The sequence below is a fragment of the Anser anser genome (genome assembly GCF_964211835.1).
Source record: "Anser anser genome assembly, chromosome: 1".
Lineage (NCBI taxonomy): Eukaryota > Metazoa > Chordata > Aves > Anseriformes > Anatidae > Anser > Anser anser.
In genome coordinates this window covers 143,172,223-143,186,102 of record NC_139720.1, presented here as the reverse complement: position 1 = coordinate 143,186,102, position 13,880 = coordinate 143,172,223, and the positions used below count along the sequence as shown (strand labels likewise).

General features: G+C 40.5%; 2 protein-coding genes across 18 annotated transcripts in view; both read right to left on the bottom strand.

Annotated features, from left to right (window-relative positions):
• Positions 1–5,899, bottom strand: part of SLC9A4 (solute carrier family 9 member A4) — a 36,751-nt gene extending 30,852 nt beyond the window's left edge. Inside the window, exons 1-2 of one of the 5 annotated variants that reach the window (XR_014576710.1) lie at positions 5,142–5,899; positions 1,424–1,887 (exon numbers count right to left, since the gene is read on the bottom strand). Coding sequence is in view for 4 of the 5 variants with exons in the window: in XM_083817545.1 (XP_083673671.1) it covers positions 1,424–1,887; positions 5,142–5,406 (729 nt within the window). In the remaining variant the exon portion in view is untranslated. The remainder of the gene's footprint in view (positions 1–1,423; positions 1,888–5,141) is intronic. The other 4 variants (XM_083817545.1, XM_083817544.1, XM_083817542.1 and 1 more) reach the window with 4 other exon arrangements.
• A 1,619-nt stretch (positions 5,900–7,518) lies between these two features.
• Positions 7,519–13,880, bottom strand: part of LOC310889643 (interleukin-18 receptor 1-like) — a 47,986-nt gene continuing 41,624 nt past the window's right edge. For 10 of the 13 annotated variants that reach the window (XM_083817445.1, XM_083817436.1, XM_083817442.1 and 7 more), the window contains 2 exons: positions 8,895–9,065; positions 7,529–8,256 (listed from right to left, as the gene is read on the bottom strand). In XM_083817445.1, the coding sequence (XP_083673571.1) occupies positions 7,883–8,256; positions 8,895–9,065 (545 nt within the window). In that variant the 3' untranslated portion in view covers positions 7,529–7,882. Of the gene's footprint in view, positions 8,257–8,894; positions 9,066–13,880 lie in introns of all 13 variants that reach the window. The other 3 variants (XM_083817439.1, XM_083817440.1, XM_083817438.1) reach the window with 2 other exon arrangements.

Here is a 13,880-nt window from a genome sequence, read left to right as displayed (position 1 = left end):
CACGTAAATGCCATCGTGACTAGGACCCACATTGTAAACACATGGGAACAAAAGGAAGACAGGGTAGAGAACCAGTCAGAAAATGGACCAAACAAGTTCTTCCAGAGTGAGGAACAGGCATTAAGTTCTGAAGTAGATAGATAAATTGTGCATTATTTTGTTTGCTTGTTTGTTGTTACCGCTGTAACACATTAACAGTATGCATGCAAAGTTAAGTAACATTTGTCCCTTAATCATCAGCCCTACATCTCTGATTTACCAATATAAGGATTTATGATCGATAGGCTGTGGCTGCAAGAAATTACTTCATTCCTTTTCCTTTTCACATTACTCATGAGCTTCACTTCTCCCATGAAGCCTTTCAGCAGTGAACTCTGTACAGATTTAACAAGTCCAGGTTGTGCTGTACCTCATGTTTAATAGTATCTGAATAGTTTGTGTTTTAGATTCCTGTGATTTAAATTCTGTAAAGATCATATCTAGCAAAACTCCTTAACCTGCAGTTAATTTTCAGTGCATGAACAGTCCTCTTGGTTTCTGTGCAATGAATTTCCTGTTCGAAATTTCTTGCTTGAAAAACATGCAAGTTCTAAGTGTTTTGGTCAAATGTGGCCCACAGCTAGAATTTCATGTTGCTCCAAGTTTTAGTATAACTATAGAGAAAGTGATGAATGTATTAGCAAAATGAGCTCTATTTAATAAATAAATAAATGAAACAACAACAACAAAACTATTTTCCTATTAAAAATAGAAAAAATCTCTTTGTTTCTGGACACTTGAGATAAGATACCCAAGAAAGATGAATGCTTGTCAGATGACATTTTTTTTACTGATTGAAATAGACTTATGTGAAGTAATTCATGGGTTTTGGAATTCCTGTCTAAGGTCTCTGGAAAAAAATCTTAGAAGGAGAGGAGGGATTGAGGCCACCAGAGACTGCACACATCTGGCTTTTTTTTTTTTTAAATAAATGCTCTCTAAGACATGGAACATGGGAAGGTCTCTTGTACTGCTAGCCCTGCTGTCCTCAGTCCTTAAGGAGTACAATTTTCTATTTATTTACTTGCACAATATTGAGTATGTTCCTAGGTCTTACACAGGTCCTATCAGCAAAATAAGCTTTTGCTTATCCATTCACTTCAGTGAATGCAAGAATAGGGTGTGTTTCCAATATCTAGAAGCAGTAATAATAATAATATCAGAAGCAGTATCTCTTCCAGAAGCTCTAAAACAGGATGTTTTTGTAAGGGTTAATTTAAAATGTAGTGTTTACATATATTAAAATTAGTTGTGGGTTGACAGTGGAATATATGATAAATAATGTGTCTAAGATTTCTGCAGAGCTGCTCTTGCCCTATGTCCAATAAACCTACAAGCTATAAGGGCCCAAAGAGAGGAAGACAAGGAATGGAAAGAAACTCACCACAGTTATGCCATCATTTAGCAATGACTCTCCAAAAATCATCATATAAAGCTGCTCATTAACAGAGGCTTCTTCAAAAACTTCCAGAGCTGCCACAGGATCCACAGCCGAAATCATGCTGCCAAAGAGCAGGTTCTGCAGCAGGTTCAGGTCGGTCAGGCCAAAGGATTCAATCTGGCACACACCATAGAGGGAGAGGCCAATCCCAAATGAGTTCAGCAGAGATCCCAGCACAGACCACCACAGGATGGACCCAAAGTTTTCAAAAAATGGACGAGTTGGCATGAAATAGCCCTCTTCCAGGACAATAGGTGGAAGGAGATACAAGAAATAAATACTTGTGTTCATCACTGGTGGGGATTTGTGATCGGTACCAAAGATGATCGCGCCAACCAGTGCTCCGATGGCAATCAGGATGCAGCTTTCAGGCATGAGTCTTGGTAATCGGTGGTAGAGATGGAAACCTTAAACAAAACACTGGGGTATTACTCAAGTTTAAATTAACCTGGTGTCAGACATGTTTTGCCTGCTTTTGAACATTTTGTCTGCGGATGACCAGGTTCTGCTCTTAGGATTGCAGTTGTAACTGTAGAGACAGTACCATTCCCTTCAAAATGAAACATGACTTGTATCATTACAAGAAAGGAAGAGTTTGGCCACAAATCTCTTCTCATCCCCCTTCCTAGCTGTCAATTTCTGAACAAGTGTGCTTCAGTCTAAGCTTCATTACTAGAAACGCAAAAACATCTTCAAAAAAACACTGTGCAATTTGGAAATAGTATATTCTTAAAATTTCTTCAAATATCCTTGCTGAACAACAGCTGCTACCACCAAGCCTCTGGGGCGCAGTATGTCCTGCCATCCCAAAGAGCCTCTCCATCCCTGGCCATGTGTTCGAAGGCTGCTCCCACCAGTGCTGAGGAGGATTCCTGGCTGCAGAGCTACTGCTGGATTTGGGCTGACCAGGAACCTGGAGAAGCCCAAGGGAGCAGCTCGGATGCCAAGGTCTGTTCAGCCCTTTTCAATTCCAGAAGTCCCCCGAAGCATTTCACAGACTCCAGATGACCCACAGACTGAGGAAGTGAATACTCATGAATACCACAATATACAAAGCAGCTCAGTTATCAACAGGAACCAAGCCACAGCTGCATAACACTTTCTACAAGCTGATTAACCTAGCTTTTCTGGGAATTGGTTTTTCTACATAAAGTAAACAGCACTCTGTAAAGAACCTGATGAGTTTAGTGAAACAAAACCAAGGGTTTCTGCAGAGCTGAAAGAACTACTGACAGCCATCAAATAACAGAAAATAAAGGATCCCTATTATTTTTTTTTTCCTCATAAAAAATAAAGCTTCAGACCACACTACAAATGAAGTGGGCTAAAGTTTTTTCCACTCAGAAAAGTTTATCTTGCATGTTTACAGCCAAATTCATCTTTCTACTCCAGGGGGAAAAAAAAAAAAAATATTTAAACTGCTTGTGGGAACAACGCCTGGCCAACTGGCTGCCTGGACAGTGCCTCGGTGAAAGTTAGTCAACATGAGAAGGAGCTCGTCAACAGTAACATGGTACAGAGAGTTACACGCAGCTCATTGCCACAGTGTGCCTCCACTTGAAAATATAGATATAGCCAGGCTGTTTTACAGAGAAAGGGTGACACTTAGCATATAAAAGTTATGGATGTGAATCTCCTCTTAGCTACCTTGATGTCCTACTGCTGTGTGTTCATATAATCCTTCACAGTTGACATGAATATTGATACCAATACTGAGATAACATCTAACAATAGCTCATCTAGTTGCTAGATCAGGAACTGTACAATCATATTGTGAATGAGAGGTGCCTCATCTAGAAATGTAGGGAGTTGCTCAGAGTTTACAAGAATGAGAACGAGACAAATACACCCATAAACAGGCAGCCAGCTTTAGATGGCCCTGCCAAGCTGGGAGGTTAGACCAGATGACCTCCAGAGGTACCTTCCAACTTCAACCATTCCACGATTCTGTGTGAAATCCAACGCCTCTGTTTCCACAGCTGAAGCGAGGTCAACTTTCATCCCATAACTCTGCAGCTAATGACATGACTGCATTTCAGTGATGTTAGACTTATGCTCAAAAGTAAAGGAAAAGAAAAACACTCTTTTGAATTTTAAAATTATTTATTTGGGAGACTGTGTTTTTTACCAAAAAGTATACTATAATCATAACACTACTCATCTTCTATTTTAATTTAAAGAAAATAAATAAAAAATCATGTTCAAGTCTTCTGTCAGTTTTACAGAATAAGGGGATTATTTCTCCTTTCATTATGTCAGAAATGTTTCCTACCTTGAAATTCTGAAATGCAAAAAGGAGATTAAACTTGAAGGTGACATTGGAAAAAAAATAACAATTTGAAAATCTTCTTCCGTTGGCAGCCAGATTATTCAAACTAATTCTTTCTCCCAAGTAAATTTGAAGTCAACAGCTCCACAATTTTCAACAACAACAACAAAAATGCTAGTTGGAAAATTCCCAGCAAAGGAACAGGTCTGTCTGGGAGGTGTCACAAAATTCTAAAGTTACCTTATTTCTTGCTCGGAACAAGAATATAGAGTAGATGTGTCTTATAGCAATTCCTGTGCTTTTGCAGGTGATGAATAAAGAAATTAGTCATGCTCACCGCTAACACAGTCTGCTCATGCAATAACAACAAACCTGATTTGTAAAAAAAAAAAAAAAAATATTATTACTTTAGCAGTCAAGATATCTGTAGGATTTGGACTCAGACCATCATCTACTGTGAAACTTGTGAATCATGGTCAGTGGCAATGATATTTAACAATTGTGTGACTATGACATGAAAACTGTACATCTTCAGGCCACTTCCAGAAAATCATTAGTACCACTTACCAGCCTATTCTACAGCAATGTTTGAAAATCCCATTGAACTTCAAAGGGGCAGGGAAATCACCTGTATGCAGCTCTTCACATTATTGACAACTTCTTCATTTATTTCATACTGCTGCATTAGTTGAAAGGCCAAATCCAAGTTAAGCCTGGCCATATAGATGCATGAGACACATGGTGAGCCATTTTTGCTGTATTAATTGCAATCTCTGCGTCTCCATGAGTTGTCTCTCTTCATTCAAATACCTACACAGAGCCCCCATAGAAGCTAGATGTATTGGTATATCTTCAAAAGGCTTTTATGCTACTTCTCCAATGACCTACACCTCTCAGACTGACTCTTTCCTCTGATATTACTTTCTGATCAACTTTAAACAACAACAATTTAAAGCAAAAACTCATAGGGAAATGTTTCATATTATTCACATGACAGAAGAGTTCTTCCCACTTTCCTCTCCCCCAAAGTAAGTACGTCTGAAGTTTCAGTCATCTGTTTTTTTATTTCTACAGCTGTGTCGGATTGTATAGTCTGATATCTTATGATATTTAATGAACGGAACAAAGAATAGACAGCACGGTGTAGAGGACATCTATTGCTACTAGTTAACGTAGACAACCCAAGAGATATGAAGGTGAGAGGTCATATATTTACTTAAATAAGTTGGAAGCATTCAGAAAGTGAAATTTTGTCATTGTTCTATCACAGTCTTTTCTTTCCAGGATGGATAAAAACAATCCCAGGCACAAAAATGCATGCAGGGTACTTGGTTACATGGTGTGTTTTTAAACTTTTGCCAACAAAGAACCCAAGATACCATTTTTACTTACCTATTTTTGCAAAAGAAGCAAGAAGTATCCAAAGAGTAACTTCATAGGGAATTTGCACATAGCTATAGTCCAGTGTGAAAACTTGTAACCTCTTCTCTTGTAAAGAACCAACAGCATCCTCATGGTCAGGTTCATAGTGAGGCAACAACCTACTGCTCGGCTTGGGCTCATCCAAAGAAGCAGCAGCAGGAGGGCATAGCAAAGTCAACAGCAGCAACAGCAGCCAATTCAAAAGCTTCGCATGTGTGAGTGCAGGACAGCCCATGTCTAGGGCTGTGACCCTCTTTTATTACAGTTGTAGCGTATGGTGGGTGCGTGAAGGAATGCAGTACTCACGCCTGTCGATTCACACTTCTAATAGACACAGCCACTTCTTCCTCAGGACTGCTTCATTTTCCTGTTAGAGGTCATTTAAAAAACCCTGATGTGCCTGCGCTGTTCCTTGTGTTACAGATGGACGTGGAGTTTATATGAAGATACCAGTTCTGCAGGTTCCTGAGACCCAGATAAACCCTAGATACAGCATCACTGTGTTAAAGTATAAAGTCCTTCCCAGCTACATCATTTTTCCAGCTATTCTGACTTTTTTTTCCCCAATTAAAAAAAAAAAAAAAAAAAAGTGCATCAGTGTGCATCTTTCAGGCAGTAAGCACAGCACAAGTAAATAGTATCAGATAGGTAGGAGAGGCTCCATACCTTCCTCTCCTGCCTTCACTCCCCGTCTGCCTCCCCAGAGCAGCTGGCACCTCAGGTACCACACTTGGCACTGCTCACTGCTCCTGTCTCACCTTGTAACAAAACCATTTGGTGTGCAAATAAATGTACTCCGCACGGTTTACAGTAGGGACATCTGGTGGAGGACTAAGCAAATTACGTTCTCATTTAGAAATTTTTTCTCTCTCTTAAATGCACTTATTTAAGTTAACACATAACAAATTTTGTTCTAAAAAAAAAAAAAAAGTGGAAGATGTGAGTCAGATCACATGCCTAAAACTGGATGCTGAGTACTCTTGTGTTTAACGTTTGTTTTAACCATGCTAGCAAGGCATATACTGGACAACCACATTATCCTCCTCCAGCAAGACACTCATCATTATGGAACATTTTTAAAAGGTCAGTACCTCCCCCAGAAGAGCTATCATGTTTAGTGTTAGGCTAACAAAGCATTCAAGCACAGTAGTGCCGAGTAAAAGCTGCTAAAGCCTGCATTGCTTACATTAGAAGTGAGAAAATTTCATGTACTGCCAATTACTCCTTTTACACCCACTGATCTGATTGTGTTGGAAAACAGTGATGAATCTCCCAGGCTGTCGGGTTACCTCTACATTAGCATGCACTGCAACCTAGTGAGAGCAGAGATGAACTCTAAAGCAACCAGTGCTGAGGACTCTGCATCCTTACCTCATGTTTGAAAGGGGATTTCTTTAAACTAGATCTCAGCTGGTTCCACAGACCGAAGGTTCCCTCATGGGTGGACAACTCCACTTGATTTTTTTTGTGGAAAGGGATCCAGTTTGTGCACTCTGCAATGCTCTCAAGTGCAAAGCAAATAGTGAAAGGCAACAAGTGGTGGCAACTGGGAAATTTGCTTCAAAAGCTTATCATGATCTGAACTAAAACCCCAACGCAGATGCAACTGCAATGTCAAAATTTTCTCCAGTGCAGCCAGTGATACTGGTTGATGTTTTATCTCTATGAGTGGCACTATCTTCTTCTTCTGCCCCAAAGTACCACCAACAGTCCTCCTGTCCTCCCACTGAAAGCTTTCAACCCAACACAAAATTAGGTAGGAGAATCAGGCCTGCTTGCAAAGCAGTCTTTTTTTTGTTTGTTTGTTTGTTTTTGTTTGTTTGTTTGTTTTTGTTTTGTTTTGTTTTAAATCCTGATCCTGCTCAGATTTTCTTAACTACATTTCACTTACTTAGAGCCATACACACAGACTGCAAGCTGTTTTGCAGGTAAGTGATATGAACCCTGGTGAGCTAGCAGCCAGACAACTGTAAGGGAGAGGTAACTACTTCAGAGTCCCTGGAAGCCTACTAGCTGTGACAACCATGCGATTTACAACCGTGATGCACCCATAGTACCAACAGGTTCAGTGGGACCCGTGAGTGAACACTGCCACACCGTGCAGACATTTCTGAGAGTGAAATATTTCACGGCTTGTATAAACACTTTCTCCCATTGCAGGAAGGGTGAAGGTGCCTGGGATCATTCCTTACACAACATTCCTTCTTCTCTCGACTGCTTCAGCATACCCAGTTGTGGCAACCTGCCAGAGCTTTCATCCTTGGTACTCTTACAGGAGGAGGTAACTCCTTTATAGAGTTTGGATTTGTTCCACAGGACTGCACAAGAAAAGCAAACTGCAAGATTTCTCTGGAGTTCCCTTTTTTAATCTTTTTTTTTTCTAGAAAAAAAAATATATATTAAAATGTTTCAGCAGAAATACAGTGCAAAGAGCAAAACATTCTCATGTCTCAGCATCATAGTAAAATAATATAATAAATATAATAATAATAATAAATTACTAAAAATAGTTCACATTTATGGTTGTGTGCAGTGCCATGTAGTCTTACTGTGTGCTGTAGCACATTCACTCTGTAGTCCTTCTCACTGTTTTGGAGTGAGCTATTACTGGTTGAAGTGACGGTCCACAATAGTCAGCTGATGTGTAAAAAGGTCTTTAACAATCATGTCATCACTCCTGAGACTGCAGTCATCCCTCTGTGAAATTTCTGTTATCGATGTACCAGGCTGAATAACCTTTGAAAAAAGCCCTTTAGGCTGCATTCTCCCAGCACCTTAGTAGTATTCACAGGCATGTGGTAACACATATATTTCCAGAACTTCTTGTTTGGAACAGCAGATGCAGAGGGCTTCCAGGTAATGGCTGGTAAAATCCTAAGGGCCTTCTTAACTACTGGAGGCAAAGTCTCTGGCTCTTGGAAAGCCTGGAACTTTATTAAAACCAGTTTGATCTTTTTGTCTTCCAACGCACAGTTCACTGCTGCCTGCAGTTCAAAGATGCTTGGTCCGCTGACATAGGCTGGGCTCAAAACAATAATTATTCTTCTGCTTTGTCTAATGGCTGTAACAACTTCATCTGTGTATGCTGGAGAAGAAATTACAATAGTTACTGCATTGTATATTGGACTTCTTATGAAAATCAGTTTCTTTAACAACAGCTAATCACCATAAATACAGAAAAACAGAAATAGGGATGTTGAGCAATCACATAACACTTATAACTGTGTTTGCCATCAAAGGGTACCACTGCCATTTTTACTCAGTGTGGAGAACACAAGTTCATGCTCAAAAGGTGAAAGGCATAGCTGAGACCACAACACATTCAAGCAAGGTCTCAAAGGATGCTTAGATTTGTCTTCATCTCTCCCAGGGACAGGTACTGAGGGCTTTCTAATTACTGCTGGTGGAGCACTGTCTAAGGTTGGTCAGAAAGTAACTACTGAAAAATTCAGGGCCTTATTTTCATGGAATGGAGTCTGCCTGCAAAGAAATTATTGGAGAAGAAGCTTTGTCTCGTCTTAGTATCACCCCAGCAACCACACTCAAATATACATATTTCTCAGGTGCAGGGACCAGATACAAAAATCAAATGTGATATGATTTAATCAGAAACTCCAGAGCCAAAATATATCATTTGTTGAACTAACACATAAGGTTTTTTTGGAAAGTGAAAAACAATTTTATAAGAAGCAGAAGATTTTCTATCATCCACTGGAAACTTACCTCCTCCTGGAAGAATATCTCTCTCAAGAATACATAACTTGTACCCATATTTGTTTTCAAGCACATCTGGAAGAAGCTCCAGGGCAAATTTTTCCTCACTAATAAAAGCAGAGTCACTTTCAGGAGAGTCTGATTTTGCATAGGACACAAATGCATCAAATTCTTTGCCATCTAAAATAAATAAACAAGTAACAATATATACATTAATAAGTGTCTAAAGCATTCAGTTTCTTAATACAAAGTTTTGATTTATATTTTATACATTTACCTTCTATTTAAGCAGACCCAACACAATCTGAAAATTATCAGCTGTTCATGAAGTACAGAAATTCAGTCACACAGAGCCAACCCTTCCTCCCCAATCTCTTCTCTGCAGACATACAGTACCAAAGTGAATGAGGATACTACAGATGACTATTGGAAAGAAGTTTAAATCAGGCACATTCTTGTATTTTCAATAGTAAGTGCCAGCTCTCACCAGTGGAAGATCTGTCCACTTCCAGGCAAATTCGTTGTTGTAGGGAATGATTCCCAGTCTTTTCTCTCATTCACCCAAATGCTAATTCCAAAGACAGTCATCAATGTACAACCTACTTTAAATATGGTGAATTTTGTTTTAAAAAGGGGGAAGGAGTTGATATTCTTGAATATCAACTGTTTGTGAAAGATACACAGTTTTCATACACTTATGTTTCTAGTCAGAGGGACGGGTACAAGTAGCAGTGCTTAAATCTGATCCAAATGTCAGATGTTGAATACTGACCAGTTCCTGAACTTCGTTACAGTTTCATTAAAATAATTTGTTTTTCAGGGTAGAGATTACAAATATATAAAGAACTTCTCTCAGCTCCGAAATACCCTGGTACCAGTGTCCCGAATTACACCCATTCCTAACCACAAGATAAAAGAAACCTTATCTATTTGCTAAACAAAATTTAAACTGCACTTTAGGGAACAGGAAAGAAAATGTAAGAAATTGCTTATGAAAGCAAAAGGCACACTGGTCTCATTATAGTTCCCCATATGTATGTTCCTAATGCCATTTGAGATGCCCTAAGATGCCCTTTTGAGACTGCCAAATTTTACACAGGAACTATTGGAGACCCAAATATTTTTTGGGTCAGGATAACAGCAGGATAACCTCAGGCAATCCAAACAACGTTGGACACCTGTGTTTAAACACCTGAGTCATATCATGTGTCAATACAGACAACAGAAGCCAGACAGCAATTCAGCTGTTTAGCAGAGGGTCCTACTCGAGGGTCTTTCTGCAGGGTGAGCTGAAAAGCTCTCTAGATTTCACTGCACTAACTACATCTACACTGAATGGGAACTGAGACACCTAACTCTAGCACATACACCTAAGAAATGGTACTGAATATCACCCCATGCCTCAGTGCTGACATCCTGATTTCTGTCCCTAGATGTTAGATTAGGATCACAAATCTGAGCTATCCCCATCAGGTTCCCACAGGATCAGAAGAGACCCTCTCCCAGGGAAGAAAAGGGGCTCAAACACAAATGGAAAAGGGTCTCAATATAAATGGAAAACTAATGACCTGCATGAGTTGGAGTCAAACAATTCATAACCAGCAGGTTACATTCATAACCAGCAGGTAGCAGAAAGCATGTCATCAAAAGAAAGCGTAGGTGTACAAATCCGTTTTGGAGGCCGAGGATAAGATTAGACAATAAATGTTATATCTCCACTCCTCCCCCCTGCTCCTTGCCATGCACTTCTGCCACTTCCTTGTATGAGTGTTGAAACCCTTGCGGTATCAGAGGAAGCTATTACCACAAAAGTAGCTCGCTAGCTAATTATCTTGTGCTGGGCTGTTTTACTGCCAAGCTGAGCCAACGTAGGCCCACAAGAACAAATCACCAACAGCAGGCATACATGGACTGGGGTGGGGGTTGGTGGCAGAACAGTGGGTCATTAGGCTGGTGTAGCCAAAATGTCCAGCTACATCCTGATTTGAAGCTGCTTTGAAAATGTTTTTTTAAATGACATAAAATCCTTTGCACCACAAGCCAGGTATTCCTTATTTCACCCACAGAGGTCACTGCAGTCTTAGTAGACAATGACCATTGATTAGATGCATCACTTTTTTTTTTTTCCTTTTTAACATCACTATTACAACAGCAAATTAAAAACACATCCATAGTAAACACCACTGATTTTTTTTTTTCCAGAATTGTACAGAAGAACCATTACACCTTGAGAAACTTTTGAGACAAACATTTAAGATGCCCAAAAAGCTGAAAATGAAAAACACCTCAGTTAAGCAAAGCAACTGCATCCTTTGTCTACCCATGTTAACACCACAGCTTTCTTTGTCCTTGTGGGAGAAGGCAAGATTTTAAAGAAGTATATCTTGATTAGCTAAGGAGAAGGCCCAACGGTTAGAGAGGCATGAGATAAAGTATGACCTCACTACTCTCTTCAGTCACCTAGTGCGAGGGTACAGAGGAGATGGTGATAGACATCTCTGAGGTACATGGTGGTAAGAGAAAAGGCAACATCCACAAGCTGCAACAAGGGAAATTCTCAATAGATGGTAGTGAAAAAAGTTTTCACTGTGAGAGTGGTCAAATATTGGAGAATGTTGTCCATTTTGTGGATTCTCTGTCCTTGGAGGTACACAAAACTCGTCTGAACAAGGTCCTGAGCAACCCAGCCTAGGCTTGCTCTGCTTTGAGCAGAGTCTTGGATGAGATGACTTCCAGGGTCCCTTCCAACCTGTGTGATTCTGCAATTCTCTGGTTCTGTGCTAAGAGGAATAGGAGACAAGGAACAATGGAAAGGAAAAAAACAGCAAAATAAAGTCATAAGTTCTGCTTGCTCTTTGAGCAAGCCATTTCAGATCTCAAGTGGCTTGATATGTACTCATGTGAAGTGAGAAGTACATATTCTTGCAGCTGGGAACACCTTTTGTGGTGAGTCATCTTCAAGCATAAAACTATCTGGATAGGCACAGCTAGTCTACACATTTCATGCCCCCGTGCTGCAAATGGCACTGTGCACCATGTGGTATATGAGAGTCAGGGAGCAGGACACAGGGTACAAGAGACGCAAAGGTGTCTTAAATCTCAATGCACAAATCTCATCTGGTCTGTCTCTGTCCTACTGATATATGTTGCAAAGTCTAAGGGGACTTTCCAGAGGCTTTTAAATCAATTTTCTACCAAACAGAGGGGAAATTTTGAGTGATTTCCCAAATAGTTTTTGCTAGATGTCATAGGGCTTACAAAAATACTTTCCAATTGTTTCATTGTATATGTATTTATAGATAAATAGATATAGCTATTTCAACCTCACACCTAATTGACATACACATATGGAAATGTAAAAGCAGACTCAGACACATTACATATCTCAAGTTGCATCAAGACCCAAGGATTTTTAGAAAAATTTCCTTGGGCACATACTATCAGATTTATTTAAACCCATGCAAGAAAACCAAACGTTAAATTTTTTGAAGTAGGCACTGTGATTTCAGATATATTTTTATACTGCCTACTGTGTTGGAACCCCATTTTAGATGAGATGATGTGGCAACGCTGCTACAGAGATTTGAAATGTGAAAAAGTTGATCACTGATGTAAATATTAGGATGGTCAACATAACTTTTGGAAAGGAAATACTGCCCCAAAGTGCACTTCTCAGTGTCCTGCCATCATCTTATTTCACAGAATCACAGCACCACAGAGGGGCTGAGGCTGTCAGGGCCCTCTGGAGGCCACCAGGCCCAAGCCCTGCCCCAGCAGGGCCACCCAGCGCAGGCTGCCCAGGCCCATCTCCAGGCGGCTTTGGAAGGCCTCCAAGGAGGAGACCCCACAGCCTCTCTGGGCAGCCTGTGCCAGGGCTCCTCACCCGCACAGCACAGAAGTGCTCCTGGGGCTCAGAGGGAGCCTCCTGTGGACCAGTTTGTGCCCAGGGCCTCTGGTCCTGGCACTGGGCACCTCTGACAAGGGCCTGGCTCTGTATTCTCTGCATCCTCTCCTCAGATATTTATATACGTTGATAAGAGACTCCTCTTCTCCAGGCTGAACAGTCCCACCTATGAGTCTTCTCATAGGATATTCCACTCCTTTGATCATCTTAGTGGCCCTATGTTGGACTTTTTCCAGCATGTCCATGGCTCTCTTGTACGGGGGGGTCCAGAACTGGACCCAAAGCTCCAGGTGCAGCCTCACCAATGCTGAGTGGAGCAGAAGGATCACCTCTCTTCACCTGCTAGCAATACTTCCTAGCATCTAAAGCATACTGCTGACTAATGTTCAAGTGTGTGTCCACCAGGACCTCCAGGATCTTTTCTGCAGAGCTGCTTTCCAGCTGGGTGGCCCCCAGCCTTCACTGGTGCCTGAGGCTGTTCCTCCCCTGGTGCAGGACTCGAGCCTGCCAAAGTCCCTCTGGATGCCAGCACGGCCCTCTGATGAACCTGCCACTCCCCTCAGTTATGTGTTATCTGCAAATTTACTGAGGATGCACTCTACTCCATCATCCAGAACATAAATTAAGATATTAAACGGGACTGGACCCAGTACTGAGTCACAGTATTTTTCTTCTCTGTTTTCTCTTCTGATAAATTATTTGGCTTAAACTGAAAAATACATTAGACCTTGGAGTCCTTCACTTAGTTCTGCGAGGACATTTGATTCTTGTCCACAGGTTCAGTTGCACATTAGAAGTCTGGTTACGCTCTGTTATTCCCTGAAGAGGAACTGGTAAAATGCAACTTCTTACTCTGATCATCTATGGATAAATTAGGGATCTTGTAAAAATCTAACTGCGGTATTTCAGTTGCTATTTAGATATTTCCTTCATATTGCTTGGCTTTTTTATTTTTTATTTTTTAAATCTGAATCCGCTGAGCATCTTTCTAGCTTTAACAACACTTGTATCAGCTCAAAGAGAACAGGGTTATTAAGAGAATTGAATCGATTAATTCACACTGGATTAACCCACATAGAAAAAGACAATAG